This window comes from Bradysia coprophila, unplaced genomic scaffold (assembly GCF_014529535.1).
Source record: "Bradysia coprophila strain Holo2 unplaced genomic scaffold, BU_Bcop_v1 contig_232, whole genome shotgun sequence".
Taxonomy (NCBI): domain Eukaryota; kingdom Metazoa; phylum Arthropoda; class Insecta; order Diptera; family Sciaridae; genus Bradysia; species Bradysia coprophila.
In genome coordinates this window covers 17,260,638-17,279,874 of record NW_023503493.1, presented here as the reverse complement: position 1 = coordinate 17,279,874, position 19,237 = coordinate 17,260,638, and the positions used below count along the sequence as shown (strand labels likewise).

The 19,237-nt window shown below is 34.1% G+C and overlaps 1 protein-coding gene across 11 annotated transcripts in view; it reads left to right on the top strand.

The window, feature by feature from the left end:
• Positions 1 to 18,698, top strand: part of LOC119077076 (calcium/calmodulin-dependent 3',5'-cyclic nucleotide phosphodiesterase 1-like) — a 265,077-nt gene extending 246,379 nt beyond the window's left edge. For 9 of the 11 annotated variants that reach the window (XM_037184229.1, XM_037184232.1, XM_037184230.1 and 6 more), the window contains 5 exons: positions 5,410 to 5,487; positions 15,656 to 15,905; positions 15,971 to 16,291; positions 16,378 to 17,110; positions 17,172 to 18,698. In XM_037184229.1, coding sequence (XP_037040124.1) covers positions 5,410 to 5,487; positions 15,656 to 15,905; positions 15,971 to 16,291; positions 16,378 to 17,110; positions 17,172 to 17,284 — 1,495 coding nt within the window. In that variant the 3' untranslated portion in view covers positions 17,285 to 18,698. The remainder of the gene's footprint in view (positions 1 to 5,409; positions 5,488 to 15,655; positions 15,906 to 15,970; positions 16,292 to 16,377; positions 17,111 to 17,171) is intronic. The other 2 variants (XM_037184237.1, XM_037184233.1) reach the window with 1 other exon arrangement.
• Positions 18,699 to 19,237: the final 539 nt, after the last annotated feature.

Sequence of the window (19,237 nt, the reverse complement as noted above, 5' to 3'; positions counted from 1 at the left end):
TATCACTTCGACCCAAACGTTGCCAAAATTACATTTTTTCATATAAAAACTGAAGATCGGTGTCATGCGAAAGGTACAGCATATGACTTCACTAGAAAAATAACTTTGGCTCGATTAGGTTACTTGGGTGAGTAAAGGGTATCGGGGAATCTGGCACACAGTGAAGTAGGTGAAATCAGCTTCCCAGTGGTGATAAGTGTCATCCTCGAATTTTGACTCATCGAGGTTATTTTTTTTAAAGCGTTTTGAGTCAAAGCAACATTTTCTGTGGGGCAACAACCACCAATTTAAAAAAAAAATCTGGCTAACAGGGGCGGATCTAGCTTTTATTCTGACTCGGGCGGTTAGAAGACAATAAATTTTTGCCTGCGCGATTTTTGTTTTGACAAATCTTTTTCCATATAAAAATCTTCTTCTGACTCCCGGCGACCGCCTCGACCGCACATAGGTGATAGGTGGATCCGCGCCTGATTAATAACCACCGAAAAATATCACTTTTATAGACATATCTCCCACAAATTTTGGGCTACCAACCTCATATTGGGCTTAAATTGCGCGTCTTGACCATAGCTTTCAGGGGAAAAAAGTTTACAGAAATCAGTTTACATTTGGTGAAAATATTTCAAAAAGTCACAAACGTGTAACGCAACTAACCGCCGACTTCTTCGATCACACAAGTCACACTTCGCAGGCTAAAAATCCCAATTCTTGTTGGCATGAAAGCACTGTGTCTCCTGAGTAGAAAATTTTATAGAATGATTTGTTACCGCAAAACATAACCAACACAGCTCACTTTATGCCTCAGAAATGACGAAATTTGTAACACAACTAACCCTGGAGCTACCCTTATACAGTTTTAACTGAAAGTAGGTTGGTAGAATGTTTGTTTTTGGAATTTAGGGGCAATGACAAAATGAGCGATTTTACTTCTGTTTAAGTTTGTCATTAAATCTCGCTCTTTTTGAACATTTTATATCTAGCTCACATATCTAGCTATCATTATACCTAAATAAGGATTGTTTACTACAGGATTTTGGTTTCCACTGCTTGGACCTCATTAGTTGAAGTGTACTAGAATAGATTGCTAATATAATTTACCACTTGGGAAACACATTGCATATTCAAATTAATATCTTCCACGTGCCTTTTGAGAAATGCTATTGATTTTCCACCTCTTGGCTAACTGGCATTCACAGCAAATGTAAATCCGTCCCAACTAGAATGGAAATATTTAGATCTACCTTGCATCAATTACACACAATAACATCAACAAATCAAATGCTACAATTTAATTTTCAATCATTTTGTCATTTTACCCCTCGACTGCTTCAACCTCCGACTCAACTGTAATAAGTATAACACAAAATTCATATAAATTGATATTTGCGTTATATTATGCATATAACCCTTTTGTATTCAGACAAATAAAATGAAAAGATAAAGTTATACAAAAATTAATTTTATTTACCAACCCATCCCACCCTCCTACCTGTGTACATGTCATATATATACGAAAAACGTATTTCAAATTTTGTTTGTCGACGAAAGTCTTGAAATATGATGTCTTTGGCATGCTTCTATAAATACGTTAAATGCGTGTGTAACTACCCTACACGAACAGCATACACAATATGTACTATAGCAACAACAACAAAAAAAACTTTTTCTTTTCATTCCTCGAAATAATTTCATCTGAAAAGCTTGATGTTTGGGTTATAAGTTCATACATTTTGCACATATAATACTGAGTCTTATATCCACTTACTTACATGAACGACCGAAAAGGAAAATTCCCATATAACCATTTTTGTATAATGAAGACAATGCGTATGATGCTGAAAAACGAAAACATGATGAGAGTGTTTCGTCCTGGGGCCATGTCTAATACAATATTGAAAATTTGTATGTTAGTAATAATACAAAAGAGTCGCTATATATATACATATCTGTGTACCGGAGCATATAATAGCAATGTGTTAATTCGAAAGGCAAAATGAATGGTGGAAGAAAAAGAAGCCACATTTTCCTTGTGATTTTCTGACTGAACATTAATGTAATACGTGTGCTTTGTTGAACGAATAAAAGCACATCGGAAAGGGCTCCAAGACGGAATTGTGTAAGGTATTTTTTGATGAAAATAAATATTTGGAAAATAAAGATATTTTCTCTTGGTCTTGCTTTGTTATAAATGGAGACCAACAACATTCTTGTAGTTCAAGATTCTGTATAACACACATACAACGTTTCCGTTCATATCATATTTCAAATTGACGAAATTGGCTTCTACATAAAAAACCCCAACGAAATTCAAGAAATTTCGACCAAAAAGGGTTTCTGTTTTCAAATTATTTCGAATAGGCGCTTAACGTCGTACAATCTTTTGATTGCTTCGAACGAAAGTATAAAGATGTATGGCATGTGCTTTGATGGAAATTCTTCGAAACACAACTGTATGCTGAACTATATCCGTCCCCATAACAATTTTCGGCTATCATAATTACGATATGATATTGTGTTACAGATCGATTGAAAGTAACGTTTTGAAAGTCAAAAATATTGTGTTTTCGTTCTCAGTCAATAACGGAATGAACCAATACTCTCTCTAGCAAAAAAACTACAATTTTTCAGGTGGTAAAGACGTCTGCGAATCTCTCCTACTACTTTTTCTCTCTGTGTTTGATAAGAAGCAGAGTATCTCAAACGTGTTATGCCGCATATAATTCATTTCCAGAGAGTTTGTTTGCTAGAGAGAGTGTTGAATGAACTTACGTAGCATAAAATACCAGTCTTCTGGTTTCCAGTGAAATAACGTAAATCCTTTTAGCACGGTTAGAAATTACTTGTAATTATTTGTACTACTAAGGGGGACTTTGCAAATTATGCCCGTACCTAACTGGGAGAAGATTATGCCCGTACCTAACTGGGAGAAGTAGTTCCACAACCCTACGATTTATAAATTTTAAAAGTTCTCTCTTTGTACGTCACAAATGAGTGAAGAAATCTCAAAGCTTAAAAAAATGCGCGCTCGCGACCTCAAAATATGAGTGAAATAAGGTCGTAAGAGACATTTTTAAATTTCGTAACTCGTAAGACTTCAAATTCACATGGCCACAATTTTGTCTATTTTAGTATTGTACGATCTACTCTCCAGAGCCTTCAAATGATATCGGGTGAAATGGTTATTTCCCTACCAAGGGGAGAAAGTAGAAAATTTTAAGAAAGCTCGAGTGTGAATTTTGTATTTCTCCTCGAGGTGAACATATAGTTTTTCATCCGTGCGTAACTGTTTTTATACACGAAACAAACGCATCAATTTGTTTCACTATTTTTCAAAACCAAAACAAAGTGACAGTTGCTCAGGAAAATAGTATATTTCAACATACCCCAATACACACAAGATGTGTGTGCACGCGCGGGCGAAGCCCAAGCGAAAACACACATCGAGTGTGTATTGGGGTATTTTGAAAGATATTTTTCTGTAATAGTGAGAGTGTGTTGGTGCTTTCCTTCCCAACCGTTACTTTCCTTCTCGACCGTTTACTTTCCCTACCGACCGATTCATATCATAGCTCACCTATACACTCTCACGTATACAGAAAAACCTTATTTTGCATACCTAGGACCTAGCCTTCGGCTCTGTCACCTAGCCTTCGGCTCTGTCTCGAAACCTCTCACACGCTAAAAAAGACAGTTCTAGGTTATTACATGCTTTTGTTTTCCCTACAGTCGAAAGTCGCTTATTTCACACCTAGGGAAAACAAGTGAACTGGTTTAGGCTTCAAATGCATTACAAAACTCAGGATAAAAAATGAAAAGTCACGTTTTCATGTGATTGTTGGCCTCAGCTTCGCCTCCGATCAACAAATTTCACACGAAAACTCGACTTTGCAACATTTCATCCCTTGTCAAGAATTGAGAAAATAAAATCCATTGCATAACTCGGTATAAAAATGAAAAGTTACGTTTTAGTGTATTTATTGACCTCAGATCCGCCTCGGATAAACAAAATTCACCCGCAAACTCGACTTTTCAACTTTTTATCCCTTGTTTATGACTATTTCTCACCTGGACTGTCATCAGGTTTGCTCTCAACAAAACACCATCTTCTCGTTGAATTTGAGTGGGAAAAATAAGGTTATTCCCGCTGCACGGATGAAAAATCAATTTCTTAAGTTAAAAGTCTGGTCTGGATTATTTTATTTTTTGTGGCCATAATCCTATTTACTGTAGAACATAGAAACGACACATCAAAAATTCTTTTATTTTTCTACGATAAAAAAAAACGAAAAAATAAAAATGTTCCAAAATAAGTGACATTTTTTACACAGAATATAAAAATAAAACGAAAGTTAAACAACCCTACTCATAAACGAAAATTGCGTTATGTCCTCATATAAAATTCATAAAGGAATTAAATTGTTGCTTCAGGAAAATAATAAAAATTCAAAGAACAACGCTACGTTATTCTTTCTATGAAAATAAATTGGTAAATGTCTTGTAATTGCTTAACAACGCCATATCTTATTATAGCTAGAAAATGCCATTAGAAGCGAAAAAAAAAATGAATGGAAAAAACAGAAAGGGGTGAAAAATTTCTTTCGATTAAATTTAGTTTACGTGCGGCAATTGAACATGAAACATTGAAAGTTATGTCTTTTCAATAAAATTGTGGTGCCTTAGTAATAACAAGCTTTTATTCAATTTACCTAAATAAAATAAAATAAACCCAAATTCGACGACGATACCAGTGAAAATTGATGGAGTTTAAAAGGATTGTATCAGTTGACTTGGTACGATTTTTGATTCGATATCGTTCTGTATTAAACGATCTAAGGTACGAAAATAGCGACACGTGCGTATCGATTATTATATGAGTTAAATATACTAAAAACATTGTCCAAAACATGTTCAGCTCTTCACAGCAAATATGAACTATCGTCCCCATTCACACGTAATTGATTCTAGATTGTAGAAAGTATTTCTTTTTTTTTGTTGTAGCGAACCTATAAGGCAAACATTGCCTCATTACAAACAAGTCATAAACTTTAGTGCATAAGATTTAATTGCAGCGCTTTGTTAAACGAAATTTTTTTGACCAAACAAATAGTTTTGCAAAATTACCATGCATTTCACTCGATTTCACCATCAGCCAGCTATAGAAGACAACAAATGTTTTTATTGAGTATGGAAAAAGCACCGCATTTGATTCAATCAATTCAATATCGCACTAGATGCTCCATAAATATTTATTTTTCAAATTAAAATTATATTTTTGCCAAAATAGAATTTTTTTAATTTAGCAAAGTTTTTCTATCGATTAAATTTAATTTTCTTATAATTCATTGAGATAGACGCCAAGCTAATTAATTGATAAGTCACATAACCATAAAAATTAAATTCTTATTTTAGCCAGGATCTTACATTACAAGCTAAGACCACCGATAAAAAGCCTCGCCAATCGACCGGCAACGAACTCAAAGTCAAGAGGTATTAGAGAGTGCTTTTTAAGTAATGCTCGTTTAACTTATTATACAAAATATGAAAAACGTTTTGTATAAAAAGAAACATTTAGCTGAACAATTTTACATTCAAAATATTTTTTTTTTCGTTCCTTTTTTAGTTTTTATTATTTTTGAAATGTCTTTTGTTAACGAAATAATTGAAACGAAAAACATAATTTGCATGAAAAGTAATAATAAATTTAACACTCACACAAAACAGAATTTCTGAGTTTGTTTAACAATCAAATTAATAGCGAGAATGTTCACTTATTCCCTTGACTGAAAGTCAGGGTCTTACACCAGAAAATACCGAAATATGTGGGTGACAAAAAAGTTCACTATGATTGAAAATGTATGAAATGGTATGAAAAACGTTAAATGTGGGTGACAAAAAATCGTTGAAGGCACGATAACTTGAGTAATTCTCAAGCTATTTGGATGAATCTTTTTTTTAAATATGTGGAATTAAAATCTCGAGGCTAAGTTCGAAGATGGGCAATGTGGGACGAAGGATCTGGAAGCTATCCAGGAAAAACAGGATTTTACACTGTTGATTATAGCCTCTATCGAAAAAGATTACTTTGATGAAATTTGATTTGGTTGCGTAGTGTGTGTAAATCGTATAAGTATGTTTTCGATAATGTGCATGAAACAAGTAAAAAGAAAAATTTCGTCAGTACATGCCCAGCCTCTAACCGGTAAACATCTCTTGTTAGTGAACTGCTAACAAATCTGATGTTGACTATCAAATTTGATAGTTGACTAACAACTTGATAGTTGAGTAACAATTTGATAGTTGACTATCAAATTTGATAGTTGACTATCAAATTTGATAGTTGACTAACAACTTGATAGTTGACTATCAAATTTGATAGTTGACTAACAACTTGATAGTTGACTATCAAATTTGATAGTTGACTAACAACTTGATAGTTGACTATCAAATTTGATAGTTGACTAACAACTTGATAGTTGACTAACAACTTGATAGTTGACTATCAAATTTGATAGTTGACTAACAACTTGATAGTTGACTATCAAATTTGATAGTTGACTAACAACTTGATAGTTGACTATCAAATTTGATAGTTGACTAACAACTTGATAGTTGACTATCAAATTTGATAGTTGACTATCAAAATTGATAGTTGACTATCAAATTTGATAGTTGACTATCAAAATTGATAGTTGATTGTTGACTATCAAATTTGATAGTTGACTAACAACTTGATAGTTGAGTAACAATTTGATAGTTGACTATCAAATTTGATAGTTGACTAACAACTTGATAGTTGACTATCAAATTTGATAGTTGACTAACAACTTGATAGTTGACTATCAAATTTGATAGTTGACTAACAACTTGATAGTTGACTATCAAATTTGATAGTTGACTAACAACTTGATAGTTGACTAACAACTTGATAGTTGACTATCAAATTTTGATAGTTGACTATCAAATTTTGATAGTTGACTATCAAATTTGATAGTTGACTATCAAATTTGATAGTTGACTATCAAAATTGATAGTTGACTATCAAAATTGATAGTTGACTATCAAATTTGATAGTTGACTATCAAAATTGATAGTTGACTATCAAAATTGATAGTTGACTATCAAAATTGATAGTTGACTATCAAAATTGATAGTTGACTATCAAATTTGATAGTTGACTAACAAATTTAATGCGTCTACTATACCAAAGAAAGATGTTTTTTACTCAATGTCTTACGGCAGAAAAATGCCTGCTATCAAATGAGCACACTATGATTGAAAAGTGTAGGAAATTTTTATGTTAAATGTAACCATCTTTCTTTGTAGGCAATGTAACTTAAGTCATTCTCAACTAATTTCTAAAAATTATTTTTTTTAAATTCATTATTCCAACAATCAAACAAAATATTTTACAACTCATTCAATTTTACCGATAAAAAATAATAAAATACCGATAGAAATGTGGTACATGTCGCTGGCACCTCTTCAGTAAATCAGTAAAAAAAGGCTTTCCTTCACACTTTGTCGATTTTGGAAATATAAAGCAATGGCGGTTCGTTCCTAGGGACTCCATCCTTCAACGAAATGTAATGAGAAGGCGTTCTGTTCGCTCCTAGGGAATTCATCCTTCTACGAAATGTAATGCAAAGGCGTTCTGTTCGTTCCTAGGGACTCCATCCTTCAACGAAATGTAATGAGAAGGCGTTTTGTTCGTTCCTAGGGAATTCATCCTTCTACGAAATGTAACTTAGAGACGTTTCGTCAATTCTTCACTTTTGTCGCTTTCTGAATCGACGAAAAAAATCGACAAAAGTGAAGAAACGACAAAAAAAAATAAATTAATTTATCGGTCGTTTATTACCATCCAAATTTTATTCACGATTGAAGGTTTTGTAAATTTAGTAAGTACCGGGGGACTTCCTTTTTTGTACAAAACTGTAAGAGAAGAACATCTATCGCGTTTTTTATTTTTTACCAAAGTGAAAGAGTCCTCTCATCGTTCCACATTCGTAAAACTTCGCATCTACTCTGATTAAATTTGACAAAATGGCAATCAAACAGAATAATAGATAGCTCATACGAGTGGGAAGTTTGCGGCCAGAGCGGAGCGAGGGCCGTAATTCACACGAGTCTCATTTTTTTTACGATTTGTGGTTGATTGAAAATCTTGCTGCAAATTTATAAGAAAAATGAGAACTCAAAGATCATTCGGTCTTACGTTCGAAGGTTTATTTGAAGAACTTTTTCTGTCAAATTTTGTTGTCATGTATAGAGTAATCGATACATTAAATGTAGGTATTTGTATCAGTGATGTTTCGGAAGTTCAACAATGAAATTGATCAAAAATATATTGAAAAAATGGTCAGTCAAGGGACCTGACCCGCCCAAAAGGTGGGACCTAGTATTGACTAAACAAAAAAATTTTTTTTTATTTTTGTGTCTTTTTTTTACTATAAATTTTTGAAATAATAATTATCCATCGCACCAGACATGCAAAATATGTTGCCTCTACTTTTATCATTGACATTTTACATTATGCATATAACTCCTCTTTCAAAAAGTTAGCAAACAAATTTTAAAATTAAAACTAATAACTTTCTCGTATACATATAGATAGATCTCTCGTGTATTTCTAGCTAGTGTATATCTAGACTCTATTTAGTTGAATAAAATACATAATTTACTTGAAATTACTTTGACTGGAAACAAACATTACAACAAGAAGCTTTTTATGAAACTTTTTGAATGCTTTGCTAATTAGCTGTATTTTTAAGTTCATTGAAATATCGTACACACGGTTATATTATATGCCATACAGAACGAACACTGGTGTATAATAACTCAAGTTACTGTACTCCGTGTAAATTAAATCAATTTTCTAATCACCTATCTTAATTCATTAACTTTATGCGAGATAAAGCCCTTGTGTCTCGGGATTTACATCAATTTACAAGTTACAACCAAATAGAAGCTGACTTTCATGTGAACCAACACTTTTCATGTTAAACTGATGGAGATTTGTGTCAAATAAAATTGGGAAGCTGAACTGACATGATTGTACCATCTAGAGTCTGCAAACGATTCAGTTGATGAATGTTCATTTTTTTTACATGATTCTTGTCGGTATTGTTTATTGTATCCGATTGTGCTAGTATACGTTTGTGGCATTTAAACATTTGGAAGCGTATGACTTGAAAGTAGCCAAGATTTGCTCGAGTTATTTGGTTATATATTTGGAGTGTGCGAAAACATTCTCGATTTTTAGAGTTTATTTACATTTTTTTATCTCGTAACCTTCGACATAAACAAGATTGTTACCACAGTCTGTTACTTCATTGATCTGTGTATTTCTAACAGATACAAGATCTTTTACTTCAATAGTTTTAAAGTACATTTTTCCATATACCAACATATTCAACAGAGTTCATCGTCGTCTCTGTCGAGAACAGATGACCAAATTAATATAGTTAAAGGTTACGGATGCAGCAAATTTTGCAACATGCTCGTGTTGCACGCATCAAATTTACTAATCATCTTCATTATTCATAACTGTAACTACACAGTCAGTGAAACGATTCAGTTCCCAGTCTCAAAATTTATTGCTGGATTTATTGTTCATTTGTTGCACGGATCTCGAGGGATTACTCAAGACAAACAAAATTATTAAATTTACTGAAAACCTCTGTTTCAAGCACATGAAGTTTATACACAGTTCAACCATGTTTTCATTCTGATCCACCCGAGATTCACTAATGAACTTCTGTTGTAAGTTTCAAAACTGTTTCCATTACTGCCCTCCATTGAATATTCATTTACATCTGGGTTAGTATAACATTTATACGAATACGGAATTATGCATTTTGTTCGTCGAATCCATCAATAATTTGTCATTAAAAGTGGAATAAACCGACTTTATTGTTTACGAATATTTGCTAATTAGTTGTATCAACATAGCTGCGTACCAAATGCGTGTATGTTAGGCGAGTCAACAATATTTCACATAAACAAAAAAATTGATTCTTCTATTGTTTTGAGGGTGATTAATGTTGTTTTTCGATCGACATATACTAGTTCCATGTTGGTTAGTCTGGTTTTTTTTTGTGAGTATGTTAGTCTTCTTGTGACCTCTCAGTAGTAAGATAAAAGTCGGCAGAGAGTTCCAGAGTATTTTTTTCATTTGGTGAACGAGAGTTATTTAAATGTTAGTAGTGAAGAATTTTTTAAAATAGTCCAAAAGTTTTCTTATTAAATCTTAATCTTAATGTTAAATGTTTAACTTTAAAGAAACGACTAGCGAGTGTATATGAAATCATGAAATTTGGACTTCTTTGATTTAAATACTGTTAGGAGATTAATCGAAAATCTATTACTCCATTAGTTTTAATATAGTTTATGTACGCTGTAAACTTAAAGCTTTTCGTTGTTGATAACAAACCGCAAAATGATAATCCCTTTGTTGTTAAACTCTAAAATTCCAGTGCGGTACGAATTCGAAAAATTGTGCAGACCTCTATTTCTCTCGGAACTCGGAATCTTCTTTTGTTTGGTGAGGCAGTCGAAAAAGAAATGATAAATCGGTCGAGAGAAAGTAGACATACCAAAAAATATGTACTAGCGGTTTTCTGGATTTTTTTGATGTCTGTTGGTGGCCGAAGTTTAGAAAGAGACAACACCCTTTTCCCTTTTAATACTTCGTTAAGGATTTCTATTGTTGTACACGATAAAATCTGATTAGCTTACTGAGTGGCATGAAAAATTGAAGTTAGACACAGGTGAATGAATTCAAGAAAACTGTAGGACTTTGCAGCTATTCAGACGCTGAATAATTATTTCTCTTATTTCCATATTAAATTTTCTAGACAATTAACAATGCAATCGTAAGTTCAGTCCTTTCCTGTCTTTAAAAGGTGAATTCTTAGGTATTATTAATACTGCACGCACGTTTCTCTTTCATCACAGAAAGGCTTTTGTTTCCCTGCAAAATATACTTTACGTTCAGTGCTAATTCCGGATACTTGTGCCATAAAAATGGTTACAATTTATGTTTTCCCACTTCTTAACACAACACAGAAGGAAGCAAAAAAAAACTCCCATTCGCCCTTGTTGAACAATAGCATTTAAATGTAAATCGAAATTACACTTTGTCTTGCCAGTTAAGTAGCTTTGTGTTAACTCATTCCGTTACACGCTACTACGAATTTTCGGAGCTAATAAAATGTGGGGTCGTTAAACAAATAAATTTAACCTGAATGTTGAAGTTTGTGTATATGCATTAATTTTATTGTCGTTCCAGATCTATACACGTTATTATACCGAAAAGAGGAACGGAGTGAAATTTAATTAAAACATTTTGTTTCAATGTACACTTTTGAAAAATCGTTACTTTCGATGTGCTTGGAAAAAGCGAAATGGTTTTGCATTAAAAAGAGGTCTACGGGAGAGATAATGTGGGGCGGCGAGTAATGTTTTCCTTTACTTAATTCTTTTCTAATCGACCAGACAGAAATCATGTCGATTTTCAGAATAGGCACTTAAACTTTGGTGGCACCAATTAAAATAAAATTGGGGGGACGATTAATCGTTTCACCTGGCGATCAATCTAGCAGATTCTTTTAGAAAATACACTCCAACCTCAACAGCCATAGAGATAGACCCTTTTGCAGTGGGTGGACATAGAGATATACGAAATATTTGAAACGCAGAGTGAGGATCGACAATCTGTAAAAATACATGAACGTCCCCTAACAAATGTACATAAACGTCCCATTGATCTTTCAACGTAATTTAAATCTAACTTACGGCTCTGCCTCAAATCAGCAATATTCACACGAAACTTGAACTCTTCAATTTTTAAATTGTTCTCATCAAATGGGCAGCGGATGAAGGGTCATTTCGGCTTAGTAGTTTCACGTTCTTGAACATGTATGTCTCAATAGATACAAGAAGAACCTGACACTGACCTTTTTTCCGAGCTTCACGATTTGTAAGGGTTATACTAAAAACGTAGAAACAGGCAAATATCATTCGACTTTTAAAGAATGGCTAGTCATCTGCTATTGACAAGGCAGAGAAAAGTAAGCGATGAGCTCTGAATTGAGTTGCTTTGTAACGAAAAATGCTTAGTGAAATAAAACCGTCGCATCAAACACTAAGTATAAAAGCAACAAATGAAGACCCAGACTTAAAGAACATCGTTATATGAGCCAAACTAATTCCATGCACCAAAAAGGCTTGAGAGTCAATTCGCCAATTTTTCGACCACCCTTTGACATCACATGACATTTAGACACATTACACTCAAAATGGATTTTTTGAAAAAAAAATGGCAGACACCCCTTCGCTAGAATTGAACGACGAATCGAATGAGCTATAACTCAATAATATCGGGGATAGCTTGTTTCAAAAATTGAAAATTCGGCTGACGAATTGGCGAATTGACTCTTGAATCTGTTGCTTATTTCGATTTCTAATACAAAAAAAAAGTATTTACCATTTTCGGAAGGAACCTGCAAAAGATAAACAGTAAATTTCATCGTAAATGAAACTCGTAACGTGGAAACAAAAATCTTAGTCTTAAGATTAAACATTAATCGTCTGGTAATGTAATGTAAATTTATCAGGAGTTTTATTTCATAAATTCTTAATGCACACATTACCAGAGAATTAGATGTATCACTCATTGAGGGTGTAGTAGGTGTGTGCGTGGGTCTGGGTACGAACGTATTTATTACAAAAGTAAGTAGCTCAAAATGGAGTGATAATAATGATGTTACGAGTACTACACAATAAAGCATTTTTATCATGGTATAAGCTCAGCGAAGGTATACACTCTTTAGTTGGATTATGAAGACGTATTAGAGGCATCTTAATTATAATAACAAAAACCTTGATGTGGGTTTGAATATTGTCTTGGAACGAAAATGGTATGAAGCGATCATAACGCTTGTTACACTCATTTTTTTCTAAATAATTCACAACAATTTTAGCGAGCGCTGTTTCGTCTGTAATCTGATTCTCATGTTATATTCATCTCAGAGCTCCACTTTCATTCCACTTTAGATTTTAATAAAATATATTTGGAATTATTAAATGTGAGGATAGCATTTAAGCGATGCTCGTAATAAAAGTTTTCTGGAAAGTAATTAAATGTGCGATGAATCGCTAAGAAATACCGAAACGTAAACAACATATTTCTGCGTTGCTTCCATAAAACAAAATGCAGAATGGGGTTGCGCGAGAATTTTGATTTATGGAATTATTAAAATGAGACAGCAATTGTTGGTACACTTACACTGGAGGCAAATGTTTCGTGCAATATTTAACTCTATTAACGTGACGGAATCAATAAATTAAAGTTGCAGTCAGTCATTTGCGACTTTTATGTCGTTAACAAGGCCTAAATTGTGGGCTTTTTTTATCAATGTGATTTAAATTCCTTCCACATGAAAAGTCTTAATAAGTAGGTTGCACTTTACGAGTACTCTAATGGATGGATAAATCCAGAAATTTTTTTCTTGTTTTAGGCTGTGGTTTTTTTATCAAATTTTAATTTTTTTTATTCTTGTGAAAGACTTGGAAATATTTGAAAAGAGCTCAACCGGTATGACTGTAACCATTATGTCGTCTATTTCAAATTAAATAGTCATATGCAGTGAAATTTCAGCATGGATTTGCTTCATCTGTTTTTCAGCTGATCCACACATTAAATCACTAAGCTGCCAGACGCACGTGCGTGGTAGTGTTAACACCGTTTTGATTGTGTGTGTGGATCAGCTGAAAAATAGTTGAAGAAAATTCATGCTGACATTTTACTGTCTTTACTGTGTGACGAACACGGTGCGGTTGAATGAATTTTAACTGAGCATTTCGATGCACTTTTGATATTTTTGGATATTATGAGTCAGCTCGGAGCCCTGAACAAGGTTCCACAAAAATTTTTGAATTTCATCCGTACCGTTGGTGACATTGGTGCATAGTCCATCCTGGCTACAGATAGAGTGGGGGAAAACTGGTTGTGGTTTCAATCGATAGTGCCTGAAATTCTAATAACAATTATACAAAAATTTGGTACCCTAAGTGCAAGTGAAGCCGGCAGAGACATGCTAAAGTTGAAAAAACGTGATTTTCAAACAATCATAGAGGCGTAGATACTTGAGAAATGAAGCTAATAAATAGTTCTAGCAGTAGAGCAACATTTTCTCTACCAATGACCAAAAAAATATTTTTGGAGACCAACTACATAGAGGCCGACAGTAGCTCAAAGTTTTTCCCTCATATTTGGTAAAATTTGCAGGTTTCAGAAGCACCTGAGACGCACAATTTTTTTAAAATTAAGATGGTTAATTCTGAAATGTTGGAAATCTCAGCTGTCCATCGACACCACACATGCAATGACTCATGTCAACAGTGCCGATATGTTGGATGAATAAGTGAAATGTGTCCTTCTACAGTGAAATTTTGTACCAAATTGATAATAGAATTTCAGGCACTATCGATTAAAGCCACAACCAGTTTTCCACCACTCTCTCTGTAGACAGGATGGACTATGCACCAATGTCACCGACGGTATGGATGAAAATCAAAAAATTTTGTGGAACCTTGTTCAGGGCTCCGAGCTGACTCATAATATCCAAAAATATAAAAAGTGCATCGAAATGCTCAGTTAAAATTCATTCAACCGCACCGCGCGAAGAAAGTGTTAGGTCCTTCTGGATTCTACATGTTTCCTGATTTTATAATTAGCAACGAAAAACTGATCGCAAAGTCAATAAACAGATGCGAAGCACAGAGGCATAGGTAAACATAATAAAATCGAGGCTCTAATAGGGAAAATAGATGGGAGAACCACGCTATACGAAAGGACATAAGTTGATGAAGAAAATTTTTATTTTTATTTTTATCAAATACCAGTTTTGCCGCCACTTACTCTTGTTCTTCCACGAATAATAGAATTATAACAAGGAATAAACATCACTTGAAAGACTCGTCACAATTTCTCCAATAAAATTATACGTTGCCATCACCACACTAATATATTAAACGTAGACGAGAATTGCATGTCACAAACAAAGTTATGTTTAGATAAAATTGCTTCGTAAAATAGTTCCACGTTAATATAATAGTAATGTACAGCCACAGACAATTAGGTCGATGACAATCATATAAAATTTAATGCTATGGAAAAGTAAAACGGTTTTATGGTGAGTTTTTATAGTATAACCTACCTATCTACCACGCTACCCTACTGTTTGTGTTATAAATGAAATTTAAAATGAAAATTGAAATCATCATTTCTCCATGTATCGCACCGTTTTCCATTTTCAGAAATGAAATGAAAATTCTCAGCATTTCTCCCCATCCCGAACGTATCATTCATTCTTCACTTCACCAATGAAATGCATGCTTTTGCTTGTTGTTTTAGTCTGCTTAAATGTTCCACAGAGCTTTGTAAGTTTTAGTTTCTATCAAAATTTTTGTTTCCATCATTAAACTTAATATAAATTCGAGAAGAGAGGAGAAGTAAAAAAAAAAAAGAAATGAGCGAACAATCGAACGACAATGTGAGGAGTATGATTATCATTTATTTTTCGTAAATGTTATTAGAGGCTTAACTGTGACGGTCAGCATTTCACTAATCGAAAATAATTTCTTTCTGTAGGCGCCTAGCTGACGAGGATGACGAATTGTCCGAAGTTCAACCCGATGCCGTGCCGCCAGAAGTCCGTGAATGGTTGGCTTCCACGTTCACCCGACAGCTGGCCACCACGCGTAAAAAGTCAGACGAAAAGCCAAAATTCCGTTCGGTGGCACATGCAATACGAGCCGGTATATTTGTTGATCGAATATATCGGCGAGTATCCAGTTCGGCATTGATGCAATTCCCTCCAGAGGTTGTTAAAGTATTGAAGGTACTCAATATTAGCGCTTAACAAAGATTATGGCAAATTTGCAACAAACATTTGTTTCATTTCAGACATTAGATGACTGGTCATTTGATGTATTTGCCTTAGCAGAAGCTGCAAACGGACAACCAGTTAAGTACCTTGGCTACGACTTACTCAATCGTTACGGTATCATTCACAAATTTAAAGTACCGCCAGCAACTCTCGAAATATTCCTCGTCAAAATTGAGGAAGGCTACTGTAAATTTAAAAATCCCTACCACAATAACCTACATGCCGCAGACGTCGCTCAAACCGTACACCATGTACTCTGCCAAACCGGACTGATGCACTGGATGTCAGATTTAGAAATATTTGCTACACTTCTTGCAGCCCTGGTACACGACTTTGAGGTAAAAAAAAAGATTTTAACGGAGCCTCAGTTCGTAGTCCATGCATGAAGTAATAACACCTTTACTAAAGAGACTATTTTTTCCAGCATACGGGAACGACAAACAATTTTCACGTAATGTCTGGTTCAGACATTGCGATGCTGTACAATGATCGAGCCGTACTGGAAAATCATCATATCAGTGCCGCTTTCCGTGTACTAAATGAAGACGACTGCAATGTTCTCGGCAATTTGTCGAAGGAAGAGTACAGAGAATTGAGAACATTGGTGATCGATATGGTGCTAGCGACCGATATGTCTTATCATTTTCAACAGTTGAAAAATATGAAAAATTTATTAACTTTAGCCGAACCGACCGTTGACAAATCAAAAGCATTAGCTTTAGTATTACATTGTTGTGATATATCGCATCCTGCTAAGAAGTGGGGCGTACACCATCGCTGGACGATGTTGTTGCTCGAGGAGTTCTTTAGGCAAGGCGATCTCGAATTAGAATTAGGCCTTCCGTACAGTCCGTTGTGCGATCGAAACAATACACTGGTGGCTGAATCACAAATCGGTTTCATTGAATTTATCGTTGAGCCGAGCATGGGCGTTTGTGCCGATATGCTGGAATGCATACTGGCTCCGATAGCACCGATTGCATGTAAAAGTTCCGGCGAAGATTCCAATACTCTGACTGGTAAAGTTGAAGCAATAAGTGAAGAAGAAGTACCGAAAAATGGTCCCGATGATAAGCCGGCACGGTTTCGCATTAAAAAGCCATGGATCAATTGTTTGGCGGAAAACAAGAAAATTTGGAAGGAACAAGCGGTCAGAGGTTTGAAATTCAAAAATACTTTTCTTTTGTGAATGGAAATGGTAACGAGAATATTTTGTAGATGCTGAAGCTAGAGCTGCTGCTACAGCTGCACTCGAAGCGGAAACCGAAGACGATCCTACCAAAACTGAGGAATCTCAAAGTGTTGTAGTACCGTCGGAATCATCATCTTAGACTGTAGCAATTTAAGTTTATTTATTCGATTAGGCAATAAAATTTTAGAGTTTTTCTGTTCTGTTTATGGGTTTTGTGCAACGGAAAATGTATAAATAAAATTAAAGCGTTACGGATAAAACATTTTTTTTAGTTCTTTCGGTTAAGCGACCATTGATCGACCGTTGTTACGTACGATATTTGCTCACCGAGAAACTTGATTTTGTTTTTCAATGGAATGCTCAAAATTAGTAAAAAAAAGGATCTTTGATCAGAGAGCACAATAATTTCAGATTTCACCACACTGATTTCGTTCTGATTTTTGTCATCCAAATTTTCTAATTCTTTCTTTCAAATTTCAACTTTTTTTATGTACAAATCTCTACTGTGTTGTAATCAGCTTCCAAGCAGCCTTTTCAAAGACTTTTAACTTTAATAAAAAATAGAATCATCTCGTGCTTAAGAATCACATAAATATCAAGATTTAAATGAATAACTTTTGAGTCGGGACATCAATTGAATAAGCACACAAAATTTACTTACAGGAGAGTGTAGAGGTCATTTCAGAGTGTACCGTTGTTGCTTTTCTAAATACTTACTGGTGAGGTCATAAGGACTGAACTTAACATAATAGATTGTGAAAAAAAATGAACAAAACTTCTTGCTCGCTGCGAATACAAACCCTGGCGAATGAGAAAAGGAGAATCGTAAGATGGTATGCATACACAATGTCACAAGTAACAAGGCAGAACTTTTCGTCCAGATTGAATGGAATCACCTTCCAGATCAATCTTTTAGTTTCTTTAAAACTAACAAACGATGCTGCATGTTGTCTAAGTAGAAAGGTATTCAATATCTCAATGATTGACGTTCCGGGCAGCTCATTTGTCACATGATATCATAAGGGAAGACTTGCGACCTGTGCAACTTTGACAAACATTTTATCTAAATTCACAATTGGCGCTCCATTTGCGGTGTGGAATTTGAATGTTAAGCATTTGTACTCTGAGTACTCGCAAAATTAAACTTCTTCGATCTCAAGATATCGTCGACGGTTCGAGCCCTAAGTTTTTATCTTTTCACAGCGTCTGTGAATTGTTATTCTGAGCGGAAAGGTTGACTTGTTGTCGTGTAAGGTTTGTCACATTTAATGGAGCAAGAACAATTTAAATTTTCTCTCTTCGGTTTGGAACAAAAGCAAAATTACCATCGTAAAAATAATTGACATTTTTAGCACAAATATAGTTAAAAACTCGGATTTTGTCACAACCAAAAAAGTTTCGTTTAAAAAATAAAAATGTATTTTTACAAAATTGAGGAACACGTTCTGTAATTTCTCTAATAATCCATAAAATTTTTGATAGAAACGATAATTCTTAAGCCGCTAGAATATCATTAGCAAAACTCTGTAACTAAATAATAAATAAATTTAAAACAAAAGTAAAAAAAACCATACACACAACATCCCCACAAATTATCATCTAAATAAAAGCAAAAAAAAAATGAATTTAAAAATAAAATAAAAAATAAATTTAAAGAAAAAGATAAAAATATTTAAAAACTAATGTGAATGTAATCTTGTTGAGTTTTTGTTTGTGTAATTCTTTATTTTCGAGTTTATGTCTGATTAAGGGACCAGTCTTTTAAGTTTGCCATTGTTCAGAATAAGAATTTCGAATAAGTCAGTTGAACTTCCATTATTCCACACACAGAAAATACTGGAATGGGACATTATTTAATAAAAGGGAGCGCCATCGTTTTATTATTTTTTTTCGTAAAATTTCCTTTTAAAATACAATCACAGTTATCATCAACCAAATTTGCTTCCTCTTATGTCTGCCAGCTGTTCCAGTAAACAAGCTGGGGCCAACTTATACAGAACTCTGATTCGCATTGCTGTTAGTTTCCTTGTTCGTCACTATTATATTATAAATCCAGTGCCGAAATATAGTTTATTTTACCGATAACACGCGC